General features: G+C 42.9%; 1 protein-coding gene across 1 annotated transcript in view; it reads left to right on the forward strand.

Moving 5' to 3' along the window:
- The window catches only part of smpd3 (sphingomyelin phosphodiesterase 3), a 60688-nt gene extending 39537 nt beyond the window's left edge, over window positions 1-21151 (forward strand). The window contains exons 5-10 of the mRNA XM_011472858.3: window positions 4480-4555; window positions 5679-5840; window positions 9989-10078; window positions 17112-17175; window positions 17314-17482; window positions 19260-21151. Coding sequence (XP_011471160.1) covers window positions 4480-4555; window positions 5679-5840; window positions 9989-10078; window positions 17112-17175; window positions 17314-17482; window positions 19260-19361 — 663 coding nt within the window. The 3' untranslated portion in view covers window positions 19362-21151. The remainder of the gene's footprint in view (window positions 1-4479; window positions 4556-5678; window positions 5841-9988; window positions 10079-17111; window positions 17176-17313; window positions 17483-19259) is intronic.
- The last annotated feature ends 3432 nt before the right edge of the window (window positions 21152-24583 follow it).

Here is a 24583-nt window from a genome sequence, read left to right on the forward strand (position 1 = left end):
AATTATGTGTTTAGTTTACAAGCTAAAGGTTTAGTTTGCAAACTAAATATTCTATTTTATAACATTAAAAATTAAAAATTTGCTTCTTTTTTATCAAAGAAACGTTGAAAACCACACAGAAGGTTACAAAAGTAATCATGTCTCAAATGCGTAAAAAAAAATGTTTTATTTTTAATTGTTTAAAAGTATATTCATTTTATTTACCTCACCTGTGACTACACATCATTGCTCTAGAAACATGCACAGACAGGCTGGCGACCTGGTTAGGTTGTACCCCGTCTTCTCAGCAGAAGCTGGACAGGCTCCAGCAACCCACTGACCCCAAAAGGGATTCTGCAGGTTCTGAGCATGGGTGTCTGGGTGTCTGGGATCAGTTTGTTTCCTTTGGTTCCTGTTTTTTTTTCCCCATCAGCAGAAATGTATTCTGTCATGTGACAGAGCTACTCCACCCAGACGGTTTGGCACTTTATACTATAATCAACATCTGCCACTCCTCTGAGAGCCTCTGCCCACTAACGGTGCTCTGCTTCCATACAGAGCCTGCACAGGCTATCAATTTGAGCTGGCAAAGGGAGCTAAACATAAAAAGTTTTTTCTGTTATGGTGAAAACATGTAAGATATTTGTGATAAATGTAATCATTGATGTATTTAGGTACAATGACCACATGATGACCTATAGATGACGTCCACATCATTTCATTATTTAGTCTTTTTACTTGTTTTCACAATCTTCTTCAAACTGTATATGACACTGTAGTGAGGTTTTTTTAAAAGGACACACGTTCCTCCTTTAGAAATGACTGTTAAGGCCTGTTCACACCGGGACGAATTTCGCCGGCGATTTTCGCCGACGTTTAACGCCTCGTGACTAAACAAAGGGCACCAACGAGAGTGTGCACACCGACGCGAAAAAACGCCAGGCGTTAAAGCGTCAAAAAAAAAAACGCCTCGGGTTCGTTTTTTTTTTTCGACGCATCGCGTCGAAATCTACTCGACCAATGAGAACGGCGCTTTTGCTCACGTGTCTGGAGCTTCTGAAGTTACAGTAAAACACAACTTGGGGGCGCTCAAACACAAAACTGCCTTGCTGAGCACACATACCAGCGAAGAAGATAGACGCCAAGTAGCGTCTACACAGCCGCGAAGCAATAATGACGGACATTCTAAAACATCCCCGAACCAAGCACCAGTTGGAGCTACTGGTGCTTGAAATATTCATGTTTTCTTTGTATTATTCGGACAAGCGCGTGAATACTTGCTCTCTTCTTCTGAGTGAAAAGCGACTTTAAGAAGCGTAAAGTTGCGCAGCGCCACCTTGTGTACAGGAGTATTTCTGTTTTACATTAAGCGCCATCTAATGTCAGGGAATGAAATTGCATGTTCACTCCACTCATCGTCAGCGAAAATCGCCTGGGTGTGAACACAAAAAACGTGGCGAAAAACGCTGGCGAATAACGCCTGGCGAATATTCGTCCCGGTGTGTACGGGCCTTTAGAGTGTCTGAGTATTTACTCTCTGGTCTTTAGTCTCAATCTCCTTAAAACTGATTTTGTCAAAGGTTGGTGGCGTAGGACCCAAAAACGCAGGAGACCATGCAGGCTTAGTGGCAGAAACTTTGAAAAGTGTCGCTTTCCCATATTGTCGAAAAACACGGAAATCGCCAATTCTCAGCGTTCGCCACAAAATGGCCACCATAATGATTTCATAACTTCCTTGGGATATCCCAGACATGAGTGTTTTGGTTTTGTTACAGATTCTTTACTTTTTGCTTCCAAATGCTTTTTCGACCCATTTGTTTTTTTTACGTTATCGCTTGCTGTGATGTCATCGTAATGGGTGGGGTGTTCTATACTATTCCAAACTTTCATTTTCGCCGGTTCTTAGGTGTGTGCAAATTTTGGTGACTTTTCACGCATTTGGCGGGGGTCCAATTTTCGCTCAAAGCCGCAGAAATCTTCCCAACAGCGAAAACAATATGGTCCTTGCAGTCCATATTGTGGGACCACTGTGACTGATGCTGCTGCGGGCCATAACACGCAAAAATCCATGAAGCAACACAAAGGTGATAGAACAGAGCAGATGGCCTGACCTGGATGAACTGAAAACCAGACACGTAACCCTTGTGCAATCCTAGGCACTTTTACATTGGGAGTTGGGTCTAGATGACCCAACTCCCAATGGTAACCCGCTATCCTAGGCACTTTAACCCTTGTGCTGTCTTAGATGACCTCACCCTTGCATTGACGTGTTCTCCCTACCTGTCATGTGTGAGGGGGGCTCGAGAGCCGGTAGGACCCAGACGCAGAGACGGGAGGCAAAACGGTTCCAGTACTAGAGGGTTTAATGTCCAACAAACAAAAGGCGCTGCAGAGCAGGATGACAAAAACAAAACAAAAACTCACTGTGGCGTGGCGAGGGACATGAAACGAGGATGCTATGACATGAAGACGTGAACACCATGACGAAAGTTAATGGACCAGCACAGGAGGAAGGCAGAGACGAGACTTAAATACAGACAGGGCAGACAAGACACAGGTGAAAACGATCAGGGCAGATGGGGACCAAAGGAAGTAAAAGTCAAGAAACCAGACAAGACAGGAAACCTTTCAAAATAAAACAGGAAACAGAACCAAACAAGACAGAACAAGAACTAAAGCGAAAAACAAGACACAACAAACTCAAACCATGACACTACCATGACAAAGGTGGATAAAGGTGGAAAGATTTCATGTAATCCATGGACACCAGTGAAGATCACAAATCATTGAAGAAAAAAGGTTCAGAGCACTGTCTAGTGGGTCCAGATGACCCAACTCCCAATGGTAAAGTGCCTAGGATAGCACAAGGGTTACCATTGGGAGTTGGGTCATCTAGACCCACTAGACAGTGCTCTGAACCTTTTTTCTTCAATGATTTGTGATCTTCACTGGTGTCCATGGATTACCTTTGTCATGGTAGGGAGAACACGTCAATGTAAGGGAGGGGTCATCTAAGATAGCACAAGGGTTAAATAGGCTGAGGGCAATGGACTACAATGACGACAGCTGTGGATCATGATAATCGTGGGACCAGTGTGACTGACAGGGCAACTCAGAACATGACCAAAAGCCACATAACCCCTGCAGCTTTCAAAATATGAATATCTGACAAAACAAAGGTCACTGGACCCTAACCCTTAAGAAACTAAGGGATGTGTCTGCATGCTGCATGTCCCTCACTACATGGTTCCTCACTACCTGGAGTCTGTTTTAAAAGCAGATGAAGTCACTTTTATTTTACTTAATTCAGTTTTATTGCTTTGTTTTCTGTTTTTTATCTTTATTTTTATGTTGTTTTGATTTCATTGCTTTAACAATGTTTGTCTGTGGCTCCATCTTTCCAACATTTTAGACGATGCATTGGATTTTTATCTGTGAAAGGGGCGACATAAAAAACGGCTCAATAACTAGTAAAGAACCAGGAAAAAGTCTTTTGCAGAAATAACTACCAACTGTAAAAACATCTCACATGTCCTGTTTGCTACGGAGAACAAGACCTTCCAGCTCCATTTCTTTAAAACTCCTCTTCACATTTAAGAGCGATGGGCTGTAGGCACGTTACTCCCGTGTTGGATGTAAGACCACTCTGTCATTTCTGGTTTGAAGAATCGACAGCGTTTACATGAAAATGAGTCTTTAAAGTTTATTAGATGTCTTCTGGAGGCACCTGAAGTCACTGGAAATGAAATCTGGAATCAAAAGGACATCAGGTGGACTGAACTTATGTTATCACAATGTTCCAATCAGCCGCAGTAACATTAACAAACGGGCCATGTTGATTATTTGGGGTTATCTTTATTATTGTCTTAATTTATGGGGGTAATAAATTACAAACTAATAATAATAAAAATTGTGTTTCTTCTCATTCATGTTTAGTAATATCAAAGGGAAATTGTACACATTTCATTGAAATTCAGACCAAATAGAAAAGGTAGAAGTATTGTGAGGATTGTGTTTGGGTTTATCCGTCCTGAAAGAGAGTCTTTTTCTCTGCTCTGAGACTTTGTTTGTTTCCTGAACACAGATTGCAGCTGAGGGCCTCTTGCGATGGACATGTTTTGCTTTTATACTCAGGGTTGTTCGTTACTCTTCCAGTGCGTTACTGTAAACTCCTTTGTAACAGACGTGAACTTTATTGAGTTTTAGTCACTCGGACAGGACGAGGGGGGGACGGGGGTGTGGATGATAATATAAGGTCATGGTTTGGGTTTGAAGACCTTTAACATTTTTCAGAAATTCATGTAGTAGGAAATTAAGTTTTTAAAACGTCCCTCGTGGATGCCGATTCTTCCACCACGCTGCTGTGAAGACGTTTCTTAGTTCCTCCTAGGATCAGCTGACCTCTTCACCTGGGCGGAGCTGATGCTCCCACCTTCATTCTAACTCTCTCTGGCTTCCTTCAGGCTGGCTTGACCTGTTGCTCGTCTCTGCCCTCTGTAGGTCCACGTGGGCACTTCTCATCAGGAGCAGAGGGTTGTGGGATTCATCACGTGCACACATCTCCACGCAATAGAAGGTAGGGCTTTCCGCTCTGTGATCTGCTGGAAGAGGCCGTGCTGTTGCCATGGCGACCGACTCAAGCTGCATGAGGCGTCATAGCTCTATTTAAAGCTCTGCTGGATGCCACCCTCATTTTTGCTTAACTACCTCACCCCCTCCTTTGCTGCTATTTTGGGCTTTCCCCCCTCCACCTCCCCCCACACTCACAGACCCTAAATATAGCGGTAGGCCTATTTCCAAACGTAAGTCAGATTCAGAAGGGAGGGGACCCACATTGAAAGGGGGCGTGGGGGTGAGGGGGCATGGGGGGGGGGGGGGGGGTCAGGCAACCTGGGCTTAAAAAGGGCTGAAGTGCAGAAAGTTTGTTTGTGTAAAGTTTTCCTGTCTGGCTGCGAGAGGCTGCAGCTGAAAATAGCCTGCAGGCTGAGAGGCTGCTGAGAGTTGGGTCATTTCTCTGCTCCAGCAGGAGAAACAGCCAGCTACTTCTGCTTTTCACTCCTTCCAACAACATAAAGCAGACACTCCTTCTGCAATATTCCTCTTCAGCCCTGCAAATGTGGAACCCGAAGCTCTTTCAGCGTTTTGTTTCAGGGTTGTTGTATCCCTTAAAATTGTCTCACATTTCTGTGATGTTGTGGAAACAAAACGGAGAACAGTTTGAGCCGGTTTTGATGCGTTCTCACGTTTGTGATGGTTTAGGCAGGCCGTCTGTTCTCCTGGTTTTCTGAACATGTTCCAATTTGGCGTGAGGCCGATCGCAGGAAACAAGCAAACTTAAGTCCTCCACAGATGACGGAAGCCTTCTGGAAACTCCTTGGCGGCTCCTGGTTTTCCTCACAGTGCTCCAGCTCACTGCTTTGTGAGTACACAGTAGTAACTGTGTACTCACATATTACCCCCCCCCCCCAAAAAAAGGACTTTTGATCCACTTCCTTCAAAGCAAAAAGAAACACTACTTAAGCTGGGTAAGAGTTCTACCCACAACCTGCGACATCTTCACACTTCTGCTTCTCACCTTCACCATTAATCTGACCCCACTCACTGCGCTCGCTCGCCCCCTCCCTCCCCTGTGTAACTCAGTTTTGTCTGCAGCGTGGACGTCTCTGTGTTCAGTAACCTCCACATGTTTTTGCATGCAGGCGATGCTGCGGTCCGCTGCGAGCAGCTGGACCTCCTGCTGCAGTGGGGGGCCGAGTTTCGCCAGTCCTCCTGTCAATCACCTGAGGGGGAGAAGGTTCTGGAAGACCTGGTGGCCTTTGATGTCATCTTGGGAGACCTGAACTTTGACAACTGCTCTTCAGGTGTGAAGCTATCAAACACCCGAGTCGCTCCTCTTCACTCCCAGTGATGACATCACTTCATGAGGGTTTGCAGCTTCTCAGCAGGGATTTCACCTTTGCACAAGTCTCAGTGTTTTCATCTACACTGTCTGCAGAAATGGAAGAGTTGAGGTTTCTTCTTTTGACTAAAAACAGCTGAAACAAATATAGGCTGATCTAACAACAGTGCGGGAGTTAACAGTTTTCTGGGGAAGAATAAATTAATAGGTTTTGAGTGTTAAAGTTTAAAAGTAAGGCACATTAAGAATGTAAAAACACCCAGAAATATTGACAGGTTTTCTCAACCCTCATTCCTGACAAAGATCAGGAAAAACTGTCTCCAGTTTCATCTACACCTAAATGAACCCCTCCAATGTTGGCACAGAGTCTGCTCTCTCAAAATTCTGGAATGACTTTTTAGTGGGCCTTTGACAAACATGGACCTGTTGTTGTCCTGCTAGTAGCACAGATCGTCACACAGCACTCTAACAGCAAATGCAACATTTTGGTGGACTTGGTAGTAGATTTGTGTCCCTATCTAAAGCACAGTGTAGCCTGGAATGGCTGCTCCTCTAATCCGGTTCTCTAAACTGGATGTTTAATTTTTATTTCCAAATTGGTTTCACAATAAAGGAGATAGTATGTCTTTGAGCGAGTTAACGTTGTTTTATTATAAGTATAGACAATTTGAAGGAAACTGGGCCCCTGCAGAAGCAAACGTCAGCCAGATTTGGGAGAAATCGTCTCCTCGTTGGAGGAAGAAAGGGTTGGAGACTGCAGGCATATCGTTGGTTACATCAAACAGCAGTTCAGGGGGGTTTGGTGGTTTCCCAAGAGACATTCAGAATAGTGATAAAGATTCTTGAACCCCAAGAAGTGGATTTGCAGCGGACGGCGTTTACGCCGTCGCCAGTATGGTTGCAGAGGTCCGAAAAGATTATGACACACGGATACCTATGATCAACTAAAGCCTTAAGGCATCACCATAAATGGCTACATTGATGGAGGCTTTGACCACAAACTTTATCTTTGAAAAGCATGGCTATTTCCTGGTAAAACTAGGACTTTTTCCGTTTCATAATAAGACTTTATTCTTGTAAAATTCCAACTTTTTTCTCATATACTTGTCTATTTTCTTTCATGGTGACCCTAACACTCTGTCAGGTTGGGGCTGAAGTGAAACATTCAGGATTTAACATTTTCTGAACTGAAAGTGGAAGTACCATTGGAACCTTCTTTGTCTGTGGTTTTCATGCAGTTTGGCTCTGAAGTGTCCTCCTGAATTTTAGATTTTCAGCCTTCATCCATTACAATTATCAAACGTCCCCACAGCTTAGACGAGCAAAGTGATGATCCGCTCAGAGAAATGAAAAATGCAGAAGTGTATCAGATGACGTGCTCTGGCATCGTGAACCTAGGAATGGTCTGCTTCAAATGTGCTACCGGGATCATGTGACACCGGGACACAATCATAAATGATTTGTTTGATCACAGAAAGAGGTAAAGTGTGTCACATAACATGTTTGGCGTTTTACACTTGAAAAGGACTGCGCAGCATTAGAGGGTGTTCACGTGACATCACAGACTGCTGACGCAGAGCTGAATGAAACTCCAATAGAAACTTTGTTTGTTTTTTTCCTGCTAGGCTACTGGATATTATGGTCCATATAATAGAACAATGAAGGAAAAATAGACTTTATCTGGCTTTATCTTTCACGCAAGTTACGTCTTGAAATATGGTTAAATCCCTATCATTTTGAGACAGATTGAGCTGTTTACCATTGGAAAATCCAACTTCACTAACCTCCCAGGTATGTGGTTGTGTAAGCAAAATCATGAGATGATTCGTTGATGTCAGGAGGAGGTTTGCTCATTTTTACCAATTACTGGAGTAACAACAACTGCTGCAAGCCACTGCTCCACATATCAAAGACTGCTGTGTATGTGCATCTGACTACCAACACCAAGCAGGCTATGAGGGTTCTGTAGGATGCTGCGGGAAGCTCACACCAAAGACAACTGTCATTATTGCCAGGGGCTTAACCAAGCCAGCATGAAGAAGTCACTTCTGCCACTCCACTATCAGCATGTGGACTTTGCAACCCGAACACGTAGGTCAGAGTCTACTCAAACATCATGGTTCCCCTTTATGGCACCCATCTTGGCTCCTGGACCATCTTTTCGATGTGCTTCATGGTGCTAATCCCTGCATACAAGCCCAAGTCACAAAAGAACAATTATGAAGCCACCTCCAGGGAGGAAGTGGACCCATTGGTGGAGCGGTGCAGAGAGAACTTCCTGATCCTGAATGGGGACTAAACTAAAGAGATCCTTATCAAACTCAAGAAGAAACGGCCCAGTCAGCCGCCTGTCATCGAAAACACTGTGGAAGTGGTCAGCAGCTGCAGGTTTTTAGCGGAGCATGACGCAGGCAACCTGACGGACCCGAGCATCCGAACCCCCTCCAATGGATAGAAAGAGTCCACCTGTCAGTGCCCATCCTCACCGCATTCTACATGAGCATCATAGAAAGCCTTCTGACCAGGAGCATCTCTCATTCACATAAAAGCTGTGGCCCCTTTGAAATTAGAAGGTGAAAAAAAATAAAAAAGCGTTGGATTTATTTTTTTGTTCAGTGTGCTTCACTATACACTTACCACACGCACGACAATGTTATGCTCCATTTTCATGAGGAGGTTGGCGGCTGCACGAGCCTCAAGAAAACCGCATGACACACCTGCTCTCCTCTGAAGATGAAACCGCTGCTCTGTCCATTGCTCTACGACCCTCTACGGGCCTGGACATCCCAAAAACCCACAGTTCCCGCATGAGGGTTAACCATACAGGTGCATGTGGCCAAGGCAGGGGTTGGGCAAACTATTCAATCTGGCCCACCACACTAGATCCAATGATTTTGATCGTCCTAATTATTGTTTTCAGTGCCCTGTATTTCAGGTGTCTCCCCAAAGATGGTGCACTACAGAAGCATTGAGCTTTGTTTAGGTGTTTCTGACATTCATTTGTGTTTTCCTACACATTTTTCCAAACATTCAAACACCACATAAATGCAGCTTTTCTTTAAGTTTGTGTTTATATAGGTCCCAGTTTTAAATAAACTCCAAAATGTTCTGTTTTAAAAAATATGTACTAATTTTAAATCTATATTAAAGCATGTTTTCATCCAGACTCCATGTTATTTTTTCTCTTATGAGGTAGATTACAAAAACACGGCATGCATCTGCTCCTGGTCCGGCCCATCTGTTAAATATTAAAAACCTTTGCCTATCCCTGGACTAAAGCTTAAGGCTGCTTCGGTATCTATTCCATTTTTTATTTACTGTTTTGCCTCTATCCACTTTAACCCCTTTTTGTTTTGACAATAAAGCCACATTCAGCTTAGGCAACATTTCCAAACATAAAAATAGAATCATATTCTGTATATGTGTGTATAACATCATGCACTTTGTTCTCATGGATGATACGAAACAAGTTCTTCAAAGGAACATTTTCATCTGTGTGATAAATGATGTTGGGAATATTTGCAACAGCTCGTGTCATTTGGGGTATTTTTCCATAATCACTGAACTGTGAGAGAGATTTCATGTTGAATCTTGTGTTTCTCTAAAAAACTGCGAATTTGTAGTATTTTTAATGGAGGGATATCTATAAAATATAAGGTTATATTCCAGTCTGTTATAAAAAATGTTAAAAAATCAAAATTCACACCCAACATAAATTAGCCCTAAAATGTCAAAAATTGTCAGGAGATTTTTAGATTAAAACCTAATTGAAACTGATGATTTTTATTTTTTTACACTACAGAGGCTATTTACTACTTTTATAGATTTGGGCTCATTCCTTAATTAATTATGGTTTGTTTTTGTTTGTTTTTTACAAAAATATATACATTTTAAAGCAAGCCTTATATTTTCCTCTGTTCCAGGAATCATACCTTTCTCATTGATTTTACATTTCTTATCTCACTTATTTACCAACACTATTCATCAAGCCCTTATAGCTGCAAGATACGTTCGTTCTATTTTTGTCTTAAACAGGGTTAAGGTTGAGACTAAAAGAATTGTCATCCTGTTTTAGTCCGACTGTAACGCAGCATTTCTGTACTTTTGCAGAGGACAAGCTGGAGCAGCAGCACGCTCTCTTCACGCAGTACAAGGACCCATGCCGCCTCGGGCCAGGAGAGGACAAACCCTGGGCTCTGGGTGAGAATGCACACATCTGCATTGCTGCTGCATAGACAGCAGATTATAATCTGAATAAATCAGGAAACAGCAGCCAGCCACTCGTGCACGCGCATCAGGCACGAGGACAGGAGGCTGTTGGTCTGGATATGAAGCTGTATTTAGGCCAGCGCTGTTTGGGCACGGCGTGGGCAGGACTTTAGGGCTTTTCACAGAAGGTTTATTTATTTGGATGGAGGCGGTTACACAACCGAATCTGCATCTACTGTGTGTCCACTGTTCAACGGGAGAGAGAACAAGAATACAGAAAAAGGATTATCCGATTTCAGACGACTTTTCCGTCAGGGTTCAGCTTTAATATCAAAGGGGAAGCGGCTGAAGCTGTTCCTGCACAGTTCCCCTGTCTGGTACATCTTCCATGAGTCCTGTCATCATGGTTTCACCTGCTTACTTCCTGGAGAATTCCTCTACCTCTACTATGGTTCCTCCGTCATGATCTCCCTGCTGTGTGATTACGTCTTCATGGTTCTTTCCTCATGGATCCATCTTAATCCAATGCATGTAGACAGAAAACATGGGTTTGCAGGTGTTCAGGTATTCTGGTAACTTTGGGGATGAAGGTGACCTCCTCTTTTTTGTCCTGGAGTCAAGACAGCACATCAATCGAAGTGGAGTGGGTGTTAGAAGTCTGTGATCATTCCTCCTGCTGACCTGAGTGTTTGTTGGTCACAGACATGTGAAGGCGTTCCAAGAGCATGATCAGGTTTTCTCTGGGATGGGGATAACTGTGGAAGGCTTCCACTGTGCTTCTGCTCAGGGAAAACTCCCAGAGCTGCTGTACTGCACAGAGGATCAGGACACGCCCAGGAAAGAGGTCCAGTCCGGGTGACTTGCTGGATTTGGTCATCCTCAGAGCTGCATATGGACCTGGTTTACATCTAGATGTGATCTCCTTTAGCTGGGGGGTGTTTCCAGATTCATATCTGGTATGAAAGAGTTGAGGTCATCACAGCGGGATGTGGGACCGCTTCCCTTCACCTGAGTGATTCTGTTGGTGGTGGAAGCTGTTTTCACAAAGCCCACATTCTTCAGTCTCTACCAAGTTGAGTGAAGGTTCCTCTCTGTGAACTTCTGCTCAGATTTGTAGATTTTTTGGCCAGCTTTGCCTCTCCAGATAGGATGATGCATGATCTAACTGTTTGGCAGAAGTGAGTCCATCCAGGGACCGTGATCGAGTCATAGTGAAGACTACAAAAAATGGGACCTAAAATCGCCATGCTTCACACTCAGCATTAAAGAGTTGGAGTTGCAGTCAAAGCGCCAATTTTTTTCCAGGACTGTGAACCACTGCTCCCCCCAGTGGAAGGCTAAAATGCAGAGAACAAATTTCAAACACCAGATGTGTGACAACCAGTGGCCAAAAGACCCCTGTAGGGTTTGGATGCTGTCCACAGCTTAATGTTTCTGATGGTTTTCTTGGCCCTCTTACTGACTGCCGTTTATGTTGGAACCAGTAGGATGGTGCTGTGGTCAGCGGAGCAAAGAGGTGAAACAGACCCGAATGCCTGTGAGCTAGGATGAGAAATGGCTGCAGAAATTCCCAGATAAGGGAGGAAAAACGACCGGAGGTTTGGTGTCTGTATGCACAGTTTCTTCTGCAACGGAGCACCAATATGGGTTTACACAGAGCCAGTGTCAAACTCAAGGCCCGGGGGCCAAATGTGGCCCTCCATGTCATTTTCTGTGGCCCGCGAGGGGCATAAAAGTTTTTAATTTCTTAAAATAAAAAATAAAAATTGGTGTGTATTTATTCATATCTAGGGGGGATTGGACTTGAAATATCGGATTGGGCAACTATACTTTAGGACTTAAACACTGTCCATATAAATTAACCTGACAGAATCAAATTTAAAAGGATTTATGTCAGAGTAACAAGCAAACATATGTTTTCTATGCAACTGTAATTGTCACTTTAAAAAGTTATAATAAATAAATAAATGAGTTATTTAACATTAAAGAGTAGTTAATGTGGTGGCAAAGGCCAAACAGAAAGCTTACGATGAGCTTTATGACAGGTTAGACACAAAGGAAGGAGAGAAAGACTTGTACAGGCTAGCCAGACAGAGAGACAGAGATGGGAAGGACGTGCAACAGATAAGGGTGATTAAGGACAGAGATGGAAAGGTGCTAACAACCCAAGAGAGTGTACAGAAAAGATGGAAGGAGTATTTTGAGGAGCTGATGAACGAGGAAAATGACAGGGAAAGAAGGGAGGAAGATGTGGTTGTTGTGGAGCAGGAAGTAGCAGAGATTGGAAAGGATGAGGTTAGGAAGGCTCTGAAAAGGATGAAGAGCGGAAAGGCTGTTGGTCCTGATGACGTACCTGTGGAGGTATGGAAGTGCCTAGGAGAGACAGCAGTGGAATTTCTAACAAGGTTGTTCAATAGGATTTTAGAGAGTGAGAAGATGCCTGAGGAATGGAGGAGAAGCGTTCTGGTCCCGATCTTTAAGAACAAGGGTGACACGCAGAACTGCAGCAACTATAGAGGAATAAAGTTGATGAGCCACACAATGAAGCTGTGGGAAAGAGTAGTGGAAGCCAGGCTTAGGAAGAAGGTGGAGATTTGTGAGCAGCAGTATGGTTTCATGCCCCGTAAGAGCACCACTGATGCCATTTTTGCTTTGAGAATGTTGATGGAAAAGTACAGAGAAGGTCAGAAGGAGCTGCATTGTGTGTTCGTAGATTTAGAGAAGGCGTATGACAGGGTGCCGAGGGAGGAGCTGTGGTACTGTATGAGGTCGTCTGGAGTGGCAGAGAAGTATGTCAGAGTAGTTCAGGACATGTATGAGAGAAGTATGACGGTGGTGAGATGTGCTGTAGGTCAGACAGAGGAGTTCAAGGTGGAGGTGGGACTACACCAAGGATCAGCTTTGAGTCCTTTTTTGTTTGCTATGCTGATGGACAGGCTGACAGACGAGGTAAGACAGGAATCTCCCTGGACAATGATGTTTGCGGATGACATTGTAATTTGCAGTGAGAGTAGAGAGCAGGTGGAGGAACAGCTAGAGAGGTGGAGGTTTGCTCTGGAAAGAAGAGGTATGAAGGTCAGTCGTAGTAAGACAGAATACATGTGTCTGAACGAGAGGGATCAAGGTAGAAGCGTTAGGTTACAGGGGGCTGAGGTGAAGAAGGTGCAGGAGTTTAAGTACTTGGGGTCAACAGTTCAGTGTGATGGGGATTGTGGAAAAGAGGTGAAGAGGCGAGTGCAGGCAGGTTGGAGCGGTTGGAGGAAAGTGTCAGGAGTGTTGTGTGACAGAAGAGTGCCAGCAAGACTCAAAGGAAAGGTGTACAAGACAGTGGTGAGACCAGCTCTGCTCTATGGGTTAGAGACGGTAGCAGTGAGACAGAGACAAGAGGCTGAGATGGAGGTAGCGGAGATGAAGATGTTGAGGTTCTCCTTAGGAGTGACCAGGTTAGACAGGATAAGGAACGAGTACATCAGAGGGACGGCTCATGTTGCCTGTGTTAGCGACAAAGTCAGAGAAGCCAGACTGAGATGGTTTGGACATGTTCAGAGGAGGGATAGTGGATATATTGGTAGAAGGATGTTGGAGATGGAGCTGCCTGGCAGGAGGGCAAGAGGACGGCCAAAGAGGAGATACATGGATGTCTTAACAGAGGACATGAAGTTGGCTAACGTTAGGGTAGAAGATGTTCATGATAGAGTGAGGTGGAAAAGGATGATTCGCTGTGGCGACCCCTGATGGGAAAAGCCGAAAGAGAAAGAAGAAGAAGATAACATTAAAGAGTAGTTACATTTATCTTTCATTACATTTAGTTACATGTATACGTTATATCTGGCCCTTTGAGGACAGCCACTATGCTGATGTGGCCCACAGTGAAAATGAGTTTGACCCCCTTGACATAGAGGCATGTTGATTGTTGGTTCACTCACTGACATCTATGTGCAGCATATCACCAGTGCTCTATAAATCACAGACTGCATGCAGTCCTGTGTTCATGCACTGCCTTACAGCTCATCTGTTCTGCTGTGGAGAGAGCCCACAATGGTTAGAATGATGGACTAAAGCCCGTTTCAGTCTGGCTTTCACTCGTCTTCTTTCCCCTCCTGGTCACTTTTTCTCCTTGTGGGTTGAATCATGTTGACTCAATAGTCTTGATGCCAGATTTCCTAGAAGCTTGTCCGTGTTTATCCCGGCTGGAGTCCGAGCTGCAGTAGACGGTCTCCAGAGTGGAAGAGGCAAAGGCAGACACAAGCTTAGAGAAAAACAGCACCTGCATGCATGTTATGGTGGGTATAAAGACATGAGTGACAAAACATCTGGGTGAAGGAAATTAAAAATGTCATCAGAGTGGAATACAGTTTGGAGAGTTTGACTTTGTAATGTTATCCAAACTTTAAGCAAGAGAACAAGAACCTGTACAAACATACAAAGTCTGAGGTGCCGTGTTTTCTACACTATAAGGCACACTTAAAAGACTTCAAACTAACGACAGTATATTGCAGAGTACCTTCAACAGGGATTCATTCTGGTTGTGTTTACTCATTTCGAAGGGATTTGGAGAGAAACACAGCGCGCTATCAAAATGTCAGCCCGATTTTTTACAAGTCGCAAACAAGGTTGGGTGCTATTGTGAATATGGTAATGTGGCTAAAATGTAGCGCTGTGATTTTTTTACATCATACCAACAGCCGTGGTGCAGCAGAAGGGCGGTCAACCTCTAATTGGAGGATTGCAGGTTTGATCCCAGCCTTGCCCGTCAATATGTTAAAGTGTCTTTGGGCAAGGCACTGAACCCTACCTTGCTTCTGGTGGAAGGTTGGCCCCAGAGTTTGGGAGCAGAGCCTCCACCACTGTGTGAATGTTTGAATGGGTTTGTGTCCTTTAAAGCGCTTTGGGCCTTCCAGAGAGGTAGAAAGCGCCATACAAGTATACGCCATTTACCAAGGTTTGGAGTTAATGTAGTTGCAGTAACGTTTTTTAGCGATATCAGTCTGTTTTTTGTTATAGGTTTTGTTATATTTTGGTCATAGGAGTTACAGGTATTGGGAATTCAATAACACTGCTAATGTTTCTAACCTGGCTAACACGTAGCATGTTTCAAACAAGTTCTAGAGACTGACAGACTTAGCTCGGGCTGTTTTGTTTCGCTTAATGCTCCTTATAGTTCAGTGTGTCTTACGCATGACATAAGTTATAAATAGACCACTCATCGACAGTGCGCCTTATAATCTGGTGCGTCCTACCTATAAAGCAGAAAATACTGTTCTCTATACAGACCCTTATCCTTAGTAAGCACGGATGGATATCTATTGCTGTTATTTCTACTCATGCATGAACATTCCATTGCTGTGATAGAAACATCAAATATGACATCAAAAATATTTCAAACTCGATAAAAAGGAAAAAACAAACAAATACGTCCCTCTTTTTAAACTGATGAGTCAGTGACAAAGATCCTCAGCAGAGCTGCAGCCGCCACATATTTACAACACATTCTCTCATGATTGAGCTGCACGGCTTCCTGCTCCTCTCAGAGCACCAGAGCTGGAGGCTGGTTGCCATGGTGACATAGGTAAAGCATGCTCACAAATTCATTGCTGTTCTGTGTCTGAGGCTACAGCACAGACGGTTTGTTTTCACAGGCCTATGATGAAGAAAGGAAGGACGTCACCATAATTAAAAATGACTTCAAACAAACGTGAATTTCTTCCCCCAGCCAAGTGCAGTTGCCCCAACTACCCCAACCTGCCAGAACAAAAGGAACAAACACTGGAAAGAACAGCAGTTTGTTCGCTCAGGTTTTCCCTTTTTGTCCCTCTCAACTGCTTATAGATTATTTATGCTCTTTGTGTTCACCTGTGTTGGGTATTATTTAGGGTTATGTTGGACTCCACCACACATCAGCCTTTCTTCAAGTCAACTCCTCTTTTTTTCTACCACATTTCTTACTTCTGAACTGTTTGTGTCTCTGTTCTATTTGCTTTGTTCGAGTACAGTAGCAGACCTTTCTTTTAGATTTCACTGTGGATTTGTTTGCTTCCAGATATCTCTCTCCCCATTGACAGTACATGAGAACTGGGGCGAGTGAGTGTGATGTCACCATAGAAAATGGCGTGCTTCCGGTTCCAACTAAAGTCTATTCAGTCGCAATTTTTTCGCCATAGGAGCCAGACGTCGTAAGTACGCAGGGAGGTTGGAGTTGGTCTGAGTTTCTATGGCAACCACTCTCACCAATCAGAAGTGAGCTTGTAAGAAGTCCACTCCACATAGCCTACTTTTATTGAGGCATCCAATTGGTTGGTTTATAACTGGAATAACTGTCACTACAGAAAAAATATCATGAAAGAAATTAAGATTAACAAGAACATGTTAAAATTTCTGACTAATTCTGTAGAAGTCTATGGGATTTTGGCTTCTTTGAACCAGTAGGTAATTCCTGTTTGGTACGCCAGGGGTCAGGGAGTCCAGTTCTCATTTACAGTAAATGGTCTCAGGGGAAAATCACCACAGCCACACTTCCTAAGAGAAATGTTTATCATCAGTCCTTCCCACCATCCCATCTTGAACTATGAACTTTTTCTGCTTCCCGCTCTCCTCCTTAAGGATACGTAGATGAAGGACCTCCCTAAGGTCATTCTCTGCTTAATCAGACTTTTATTTATCAGTATCAGTTTTACCTTCCAGTACCATTTACCAGCATTGTCCATTTAAGCTTTATGTCTTCAAGAAATGGAGTTAGGAGATTCTCCCCAGAGTTAAAACTCTCGTACTCACCAGAGATCTACCTTGTTCTCTTCAGCAGCTGTTGCCCCCTTGGGTCTCCATCACATTCAACTAAATCGTTAGACTCTGTCCCTCTTGACAGTCGGACTTTTCTGGGTTGTCCTTCATAGGTAGAATGCATGTTCATCTGACTGAGTGAAGGTATAATGAACATGGCAGTGGTTTGGATGAGCAGAAAAATCCTGAACTTCTTGACAAAAATGGAAATATCTTCACTACAACTAATGTGACCTTCCCCCCATAGGTACTCTGCTGGACCCCAGCGGCCTTTATGACGAAGACGTCACCTCAGCTGAAAGTTTACAAAAGTGAGTTTTATTCCTTTCTGCTTCATCCTAAATGAACAGTTTAACTTGGACAGAGGTTTTTCCTCTCATGTCTGGAACCTTGAGTGAAACGTTTGTTCTCTTCTCGTCTGCATCCCAACTCCCTCTGCTGTGTCTCAGAGTGATGGAGAACGAAGACGGCAGGAAGGAGTATCTGGTGTTTCCTCCCAGTAAGAACCAGTGTCCTGGCAGCAGTCAGAAGGGCAGGAAGATACCGCTGAAGGGAAACGGGCGCAGGATCGACTACATCCTGTACAGCGACGAGGGCCTTCAGCCAGACTGGAAGCTGGTATGTTTCTCTGAGGATCTGAAGACGTGTCTGAACAAGTCTACACATGCAAACAGCTGTATAGAACTGAGTCGGACCTGTGCTTCTGTGAGCGGTGGTGACACCTAATCTGTCTTCTTCAAAATAAAATGTAGCTCTATAGCCTCATCTTGTGGCTGAATGAGAACACTGCAGCCTCAGACTGTCATGGAGCTTTAGGTGTTTAAAAAAAAAAGAAAACGTAATAATAATGCAGCTCAGGTGAGCAGCAACTACAGTGACAGAAATATGATAAAAGCAAGAAATCAGAAAAGAAAATGAGAAAATTAAAAAATTAAAAGTTTACATCTGCAGTCTAAAATTTTAATAATTGTTACTACACAGGGCTGCAAAGTGGCGTAGTGGTTGGAGTTGTCTGGGTTCTTTCTGTGTGGAGTTTGCATGGTCTCCGTGTGCATGTGTGGGTTTTCTCCGGCTCCTCCAGTTTTCTTCTACTGTCCAAAAACATGATTCAGAGGTTAATTGGTGAATCTAAGGGTAATTTCAGAGTGGAAAAATCCTTTGTTCCTGATCGAGTTCGGTTAACCCTTGTGCTATCCTAGGCACTTTAACATTGGGAGTGCGGTCATCTAGACCCACTAGACAGTGCCCTGAACCTTTTTTCTTCAATGATTTGTGATCTTCACTGGTGTCCATGGATTACATGAAATCTTTCCACCTTTACCCACCTTTGTCATGGTAGGGAGAACACGTCAATGTAAGGGTGGGGTCATCTAAGATAGCACAAGGGTTAATTTGTTCTGGATCGAGTCCCAAAACTTGCGTTTGGTCGTCACTGTAGCACCTGCCACGTAATGAGACACAAACAAGAAATTGTGTGTCTGTAAAACTGTTTTGTAATTGTAATAAAAACTGTGAGTTTGTTTTTATAACTGTTGAAAAGATTGTCCATCTGTAAAAATCCTTTGTCCATGTGAAACCTCAGACACACATATGAGCAAACCCATTGATGTACAATTTAAAAAAAAAGGTTAGGGTACAATTTTATTGCTTCTCAATACATCTACCAATCAGCAGCCTTAAGCTGTCACCTAATGGATGCTTGGACTGGCCAATCAGATGCAAGATTATCAATGCTAGGAAATAAAAGAAAAGGTAGAAGATATCATCAGATTTTTCTGAAACTAATAATAATCAACACTTGTTTTTTTAGTTGCAATGTCCTAATGGACTACATCTTCATAATTCAGGTATCTTTCATTGTGTCTCCTTTGAGTTAAATCAAGGCCCAAGCAGCTGATAGAGAGAGATAGACTATAGCAGAGATAGACTCCTGATTGGTTGATTCATTGAAAAGCCAAAGAATTTACCTGTAGCTTGGGTTTTGTCATAGATCAATGCGCATCCTCGTTTGTGCGTGTGACGTTTCACACATTTTTACCGACGCTTGAGTTTTTTTTATAGATATGAAACAGTTTTACAGACGCACACATATCTTATTACAGGTACAAAACTTTACGATGGATGAATCATTTTTTTCAACAAGTGCAAAATATTTTTTACAGACACAAATCTCTTTATACAAGTACGAAACTTCTTACAGACGAACAAAACTTTTGCCACCAATCTGACGTCATACAGGTGGACCTGCATGTTAGTGTATGTGTGTGGGTACATAAAAGTGTGTCTGTGTCTTTGTGTGAGTGTATTTGGATGCCTGTGCTTGGGTGGTTGTGTGTTTGTCTTTGTGTTCTAGGACAGAGGGCACAGATTTGATTCCTGGTCTTTTCTTCTGCAGGACATCGAGGAGTTCAGCTTTGTCACCCAGCTGGCCGGCCTCACCGACCATCTGTCTGTGGCCACGCGGCTGGCCGTTTCTACGGGGGAGGAGGAGCCTTAGACTGAACCCTTCCTCCTGAACACTGCCATGGTGGACACACGGAGTGAGGGGCAGACAGAGCTGGTAGATCAGAGCAGGGAAGGAGAAAGAGACATCCTGCCACACAAACACCAAATCCAGCAGCAGAAGAAGCCCGGGGCTGCCCTGCCCCTCACTTCGGCCCCCCCCATCCAGAGGCTTCTTTTAGTGTGTTATGTAGCCAATGCTCTTCTTATATGATCTGTTTTAGTTGTAGTGTTTTCATGATTTTTTAAGGATCCTTTTCAGGGACAGGTTGTTGTCTTCACACCGACCATCTTTGTCTCCTGCTCCATTCAGGAAGGCTGTTGGTCGCACCCCTAACCCCCCCCCCCCCACACACACACACCCACACACACACACACACACACACTCAGTCCCAGGAACCTCAAAAAGTGTCTTTCTTTCTACAAAAAAAACCTTTCTTAGAGGAGGAAAAGAAAACTGTTTCTATTCAAGCCACGCCTCTTTTTATCGAGATCTAAAGGTCAGTTTGAAGCTGAATGTTTGTTATTCACAGCTGCACGATCTGTCAGCCATTACTGATTTTCAAAAGTAGAGAAGATGCATGATGGGAAATGGTGTAGGTTTGAAGCACTAAAACTGGCGAGGTTATTAGCATGAGCGCCCCCTACCTTCATGAACAACAGCATGCACAGAGACACTGCAGCACAAAATGATCATTCAACAGCTGTGAGGGAGCCAGCCTGGGGGGCATGAAGCTCAGGTTCTGGTTTAGGGACATGTGGAGGTGCCAAAGTGGGACAGAATCCGAGGAGCAGCACTTTAGCACCAGGGAATTAAGGAGAGAACTCCCACAAACACAGCAAATGAGTCCCACCGTGGCTTTAGGGTTCAAATACACAAAAAGTCAAATAACTGCCCTCTTTGAGGGCAGATCAGAGAGACAAGCCACTTCAGTTTTACCTTCAGAGAAGATAACCAGCCAAACAAACACTGGACGCCTGGATCTGGAAGACATCTGGACATGCTGCATTCGCCTTGTTTCTGTGGATAAAATCCACAGCAAGAGAAGGGACCGTTAGGCTCTTAGACTCTGTACTTCTGCGAAGACCAAGTTCCAGATGGATGTTTAGCCCGAAACTAAATGATGGGATGACTGAAGGGAATGTCTGACTGAAGCTGCAGAAGGAGTTTTCTCATCCAGGCTGATCTGATGAACCATCCAAGCATTTCTTTACTTTTCTTTAATTTTCTAGTATTTTCTTCCAAAAACACGTATGTCTTGCTTTGAATCAAGTTATAAGTCTCATGGGGCATGGTTTCAGGATTCCTGACTTCTGTGAACGCATCATAAAAAAACACATAGAATGAACAGACACAAGTGTTTTACTTTTATCTTTTTTTCATCATCAGCTGGTTATTTAATATTTTTAGAAATTAGATTTTCATGTTTTTGGTTCATAAAGCCTTCAAAGAACTAAAACGGGTCTGTTTGACCCATCAAGCTTCACAGCTTTAGGGTCAGGGATGAAAAAAGAGAACATCTTTGAGGGATTTTCTTCAATCTTGAGGGGTGCATCCCCTTGCTAGCATTACTTTCCAGAAGTTAGACAGGGACTCTAAGCTGAGGGGAAAGTTCTGGGAAACTCTTGGAGGTCCGTGTTCCAGTGAGACTCAACCATGGTGGAGAAACCACTCCACTTGAAACAAACACTAACAATGATGGATACATGCCAAGAACAAGTTCACCTGTGTCTCTGTCACTCATGTATTATATATTCTGCTTATGAATACGTTTTATATCTTTGCTTCACTGTGTCTTTTTTTTTTTACGATTCAAACATGTCTGAAAGTTTCCTTCAGGGTACGATGTCTGCAGGCTTGTCTTCTTCAGGAACTACATTTGGATGTTTCTCTGTTACATCAGTCCACCACGGGGGGGTCCTTTTATGGCTGGGTGTTTTTCGTGCAGCAGGCGTGAGCATGACCACTGTTTTTCTGAAACCAGAGTGGTCGAAAATGAGAACGTCCATTTTCAAGAGAAAACGCTCATCACAGAATCTTACTGAAATGGCACAAAAAACCCTGGCCTTTAACTGGAATGAAAAGGGGTCAAGGAGGAGTTTCTTGGCAATCACACCCCTTCCATTTAAAACGGACCTGGGAGAATCAGTCAATCAATCGATTTGAAGGTTTAATGAGAGGCCACCTACTATTGAGGCATCTGATTGGTCAGTTTTCTAATGCATTACCAAAAGAATTCCATGAGAAAAATGAGAATTATCAAGAAAATGTTAAAAAGATATCAGAACAAGAATGGTTATTCTGACCAATAGAATGACTGAGTAACAGCTGTTTATTTCTCTATAGAAGGCTATGGGATTTAGGCTTCTTGGAACCAGCAGGTACTTCCTGTTTGGAACGCCAGGGGAGAGGAGTCACCCAGTCCAGTTCTCATGTACAGTCAATGATTGCATCCAAATGTGGGGCCATGGTGCCAGATAAGAGAACGGTTTACATGGGAAAAGATGCCAAACAAAGTTTACAGAACATGGAAGACAGAAATGAAACCATCAGTGTTCTGGTTTGTGTATGGAGAGTCTTGACCCGACATAGCTCTTCTGTGCTCCAACCTCTTTTTTTGGGGGGGTTATGTTACCGTCATGTATAGGTCAGAGCTCCACTAACTGTACTACATGGCATAAAGCTCACTGATTGGCTTCTGCCTGGTGGTTTGTCTTTGGATTGGACTGTTCTTGCTGGCTGTAAAAAAAAATAGGATATATGAGATGGGTTACAAACCTTTATGAGTTTCTCACACACAGGAATGTTTTTCTCTTTTAGTTCCTTTCTTCTTGGGACTGTGACTTCCCTTTTTATAAGCTTTTGCCAAAGTCTTTTTTTAAAAATCTGAGAGTTCAGGTCACTGAAGAGCAGAAACCTGCAGACAGTCCATCCTGGTGTGCTTATGTGGAACAAATGTGATCGCTTCCACAATCTGCATGGTTTCACCACAGAAAAGTTCACTGATGGCACTCACATAGAAACAAAAGTCTGTTGATAAGCTGGGCCTTTTCACATTTGTCTCAAACCCTGAACAATTTTACAAACTTCTTACAAATAAAAGCCAAAACAGAAAACCTGACTGTTGTTTCAGGTAGACTTAACTTCTTTTTAAACAAATGACCAACCTGAGCGTTAGCATGAACATTAGCTGAAAAATGACCGCAAACACAAACATGAGCACCAACAGGAACATGAGCATTAAGATGAATTTGAGGACGGGCATTAACAAAACCTTAACCCTTTAATACCGGAGATGCCACCAGAGTGCCAAAGCAAATAACACGCTCTTCGCACTGCTATACAACACGTTACAAAGTAGTGTGAAGCTGCTTTTCTCCACCTCAGAATCAGTTGGTTTACGTTAATTGGATAAATAGTTGAAGAGTTACGGAGGTTCAAAGAACATCAAGACAAGGCTCTGGTGTTAAAGGATTAAACGTGAGTGTGAACATGGATATAGACGTGAACATAAATATAAACGTGTACTTGAACATGAGAATGAACGTAAACTTTAGCGTGAACATGAACATTAGCACGTAAGCATTAGCGTGAGGGTGAATGTGAACTTGAAAACTTGAAAACATCTGCTTGAACACAAATGTAAACATGAATTTGAGCATGAACATGAGGATTAGAATAAGTGTGAGCATTAGCGTGAACGTAAACATTAGCGCGAGTGTGAACATTATCGTGAGCATGAACATTGGCGTGAACGTGAACACTAGCATGAAGATTAGCGTGAGAGTGAACATTAGCGTAAACTTGAAAAAAAAAACATCTGCTTGAACACAAGTGTGAACATGAATTTGAACATGAACATTAGCGTGAACATTAGCATGAGCGTGAGCATTAGCATAAACATGAACACCAATCTGAATATGAACTTGAAAATGATTGTGAAGATGTGCTTGAACACAACCGTGAACATGAATTTGAAGATGAACTTTAGCGTGAGAGGAAAATTACCGTTTGCGTAAAAATTAGCGTGAGCATGAACATTTGCGTGAACGTGAATACTAGCATGAAGATTAGCGTGAGAGTGAAGATTAGCGTGAGAGTGAACATCAGCGTAAATGTAAACTTGAAAAAAAACATCTGCTTGAACACAAATTTGAGCATGAACATGAATTTGAGCATAAACGGGAACTTTAGCTGGATAATGAGCATAAAGTGTGATTGTGGACTTGAAAAAGAACGTGAGCATAAGCATGATTGTGAACATGTTCATGAGTACATCTATAAGCATGAACATGAGTATGAACAGGAGCATGCATTTAAACCTGCCAGAACATAAACAAGCTTGATTCTGAGCATTAAAACATGAACCTAAACATAAACACGACCATGAAAATTAGCCTAAACCTGAGAACATTGTGAACAAAAATGTGAACCTGAAAGCAGGCACCACGATGATTATGAACAGGAGCAAGGTTTCGCTAAAAATGAGCACAACCATAAACATAATTGCAAGCTTGATTGTGTCTGCAGTGATCTCCTACAAATGTCTACTTCAAGATAAACACCGATATCCAAGCACAGAAGTGTGAAAATCAGAGGAATGGAAGACAAAACATGAGAAAGTTTTACAAACACTATTTCTTAATGAGAAAGTATTTTTCTGCCTTAAAATACAAAAAACACAAAAGTATGTGAACTTCAGAAGGTTTTGCTGTAACATTCTTATAGCATATCCTTTGTCTCTTTGAAGGTCAGAACGAATTAATCTAAAAAAAAAATCCACATTTATTTGATGACTCATTATGAGACTGTAAGAACCTAAACTGAAGACAGACAACTTTGTATTTGTCAAATAAAAAAATGTGAACATTCAACTTGTGGCAATATTATTTTTTTAATTGTTTTTTTTGTTTTATGTGTGCAGGAGGTCCTTTGGAATAAATAAAGAATGTTTTCCATTAAAGAAGAAATGCAATCTCAGGAGATCCCATCACTTTCAGGGTGCATGATAAAGATGTGGGTTAAGTCTATTTTAAAAGCAATCAAAGCTCTGTCTTTTATGATGTACTTATGCAGGCGTGTCAGACTCCAGATCTCATGGGACGGCATCCTGCTGGTTTTTCAGAAATCTTGCCTTATCTTATCAATGACAGATTCAGTTGGATAATGTGTAGGACCTTAGCCACGGAGGACTGGAATTTGACACCTTTGACTCA

Source organism: Oryzias latipes, chromosome 6 (assembly GCF_002234675.1).
Source record: "Oryzias latipes chromosome 6, ASM223467v1".
NCBI classification, from domain to species: Eukaryota; Metazoa; Chordata; class Actinopteri; order Beloniformes; family Adrianichthyidae; genus Oryzias; species Oryzias latipes.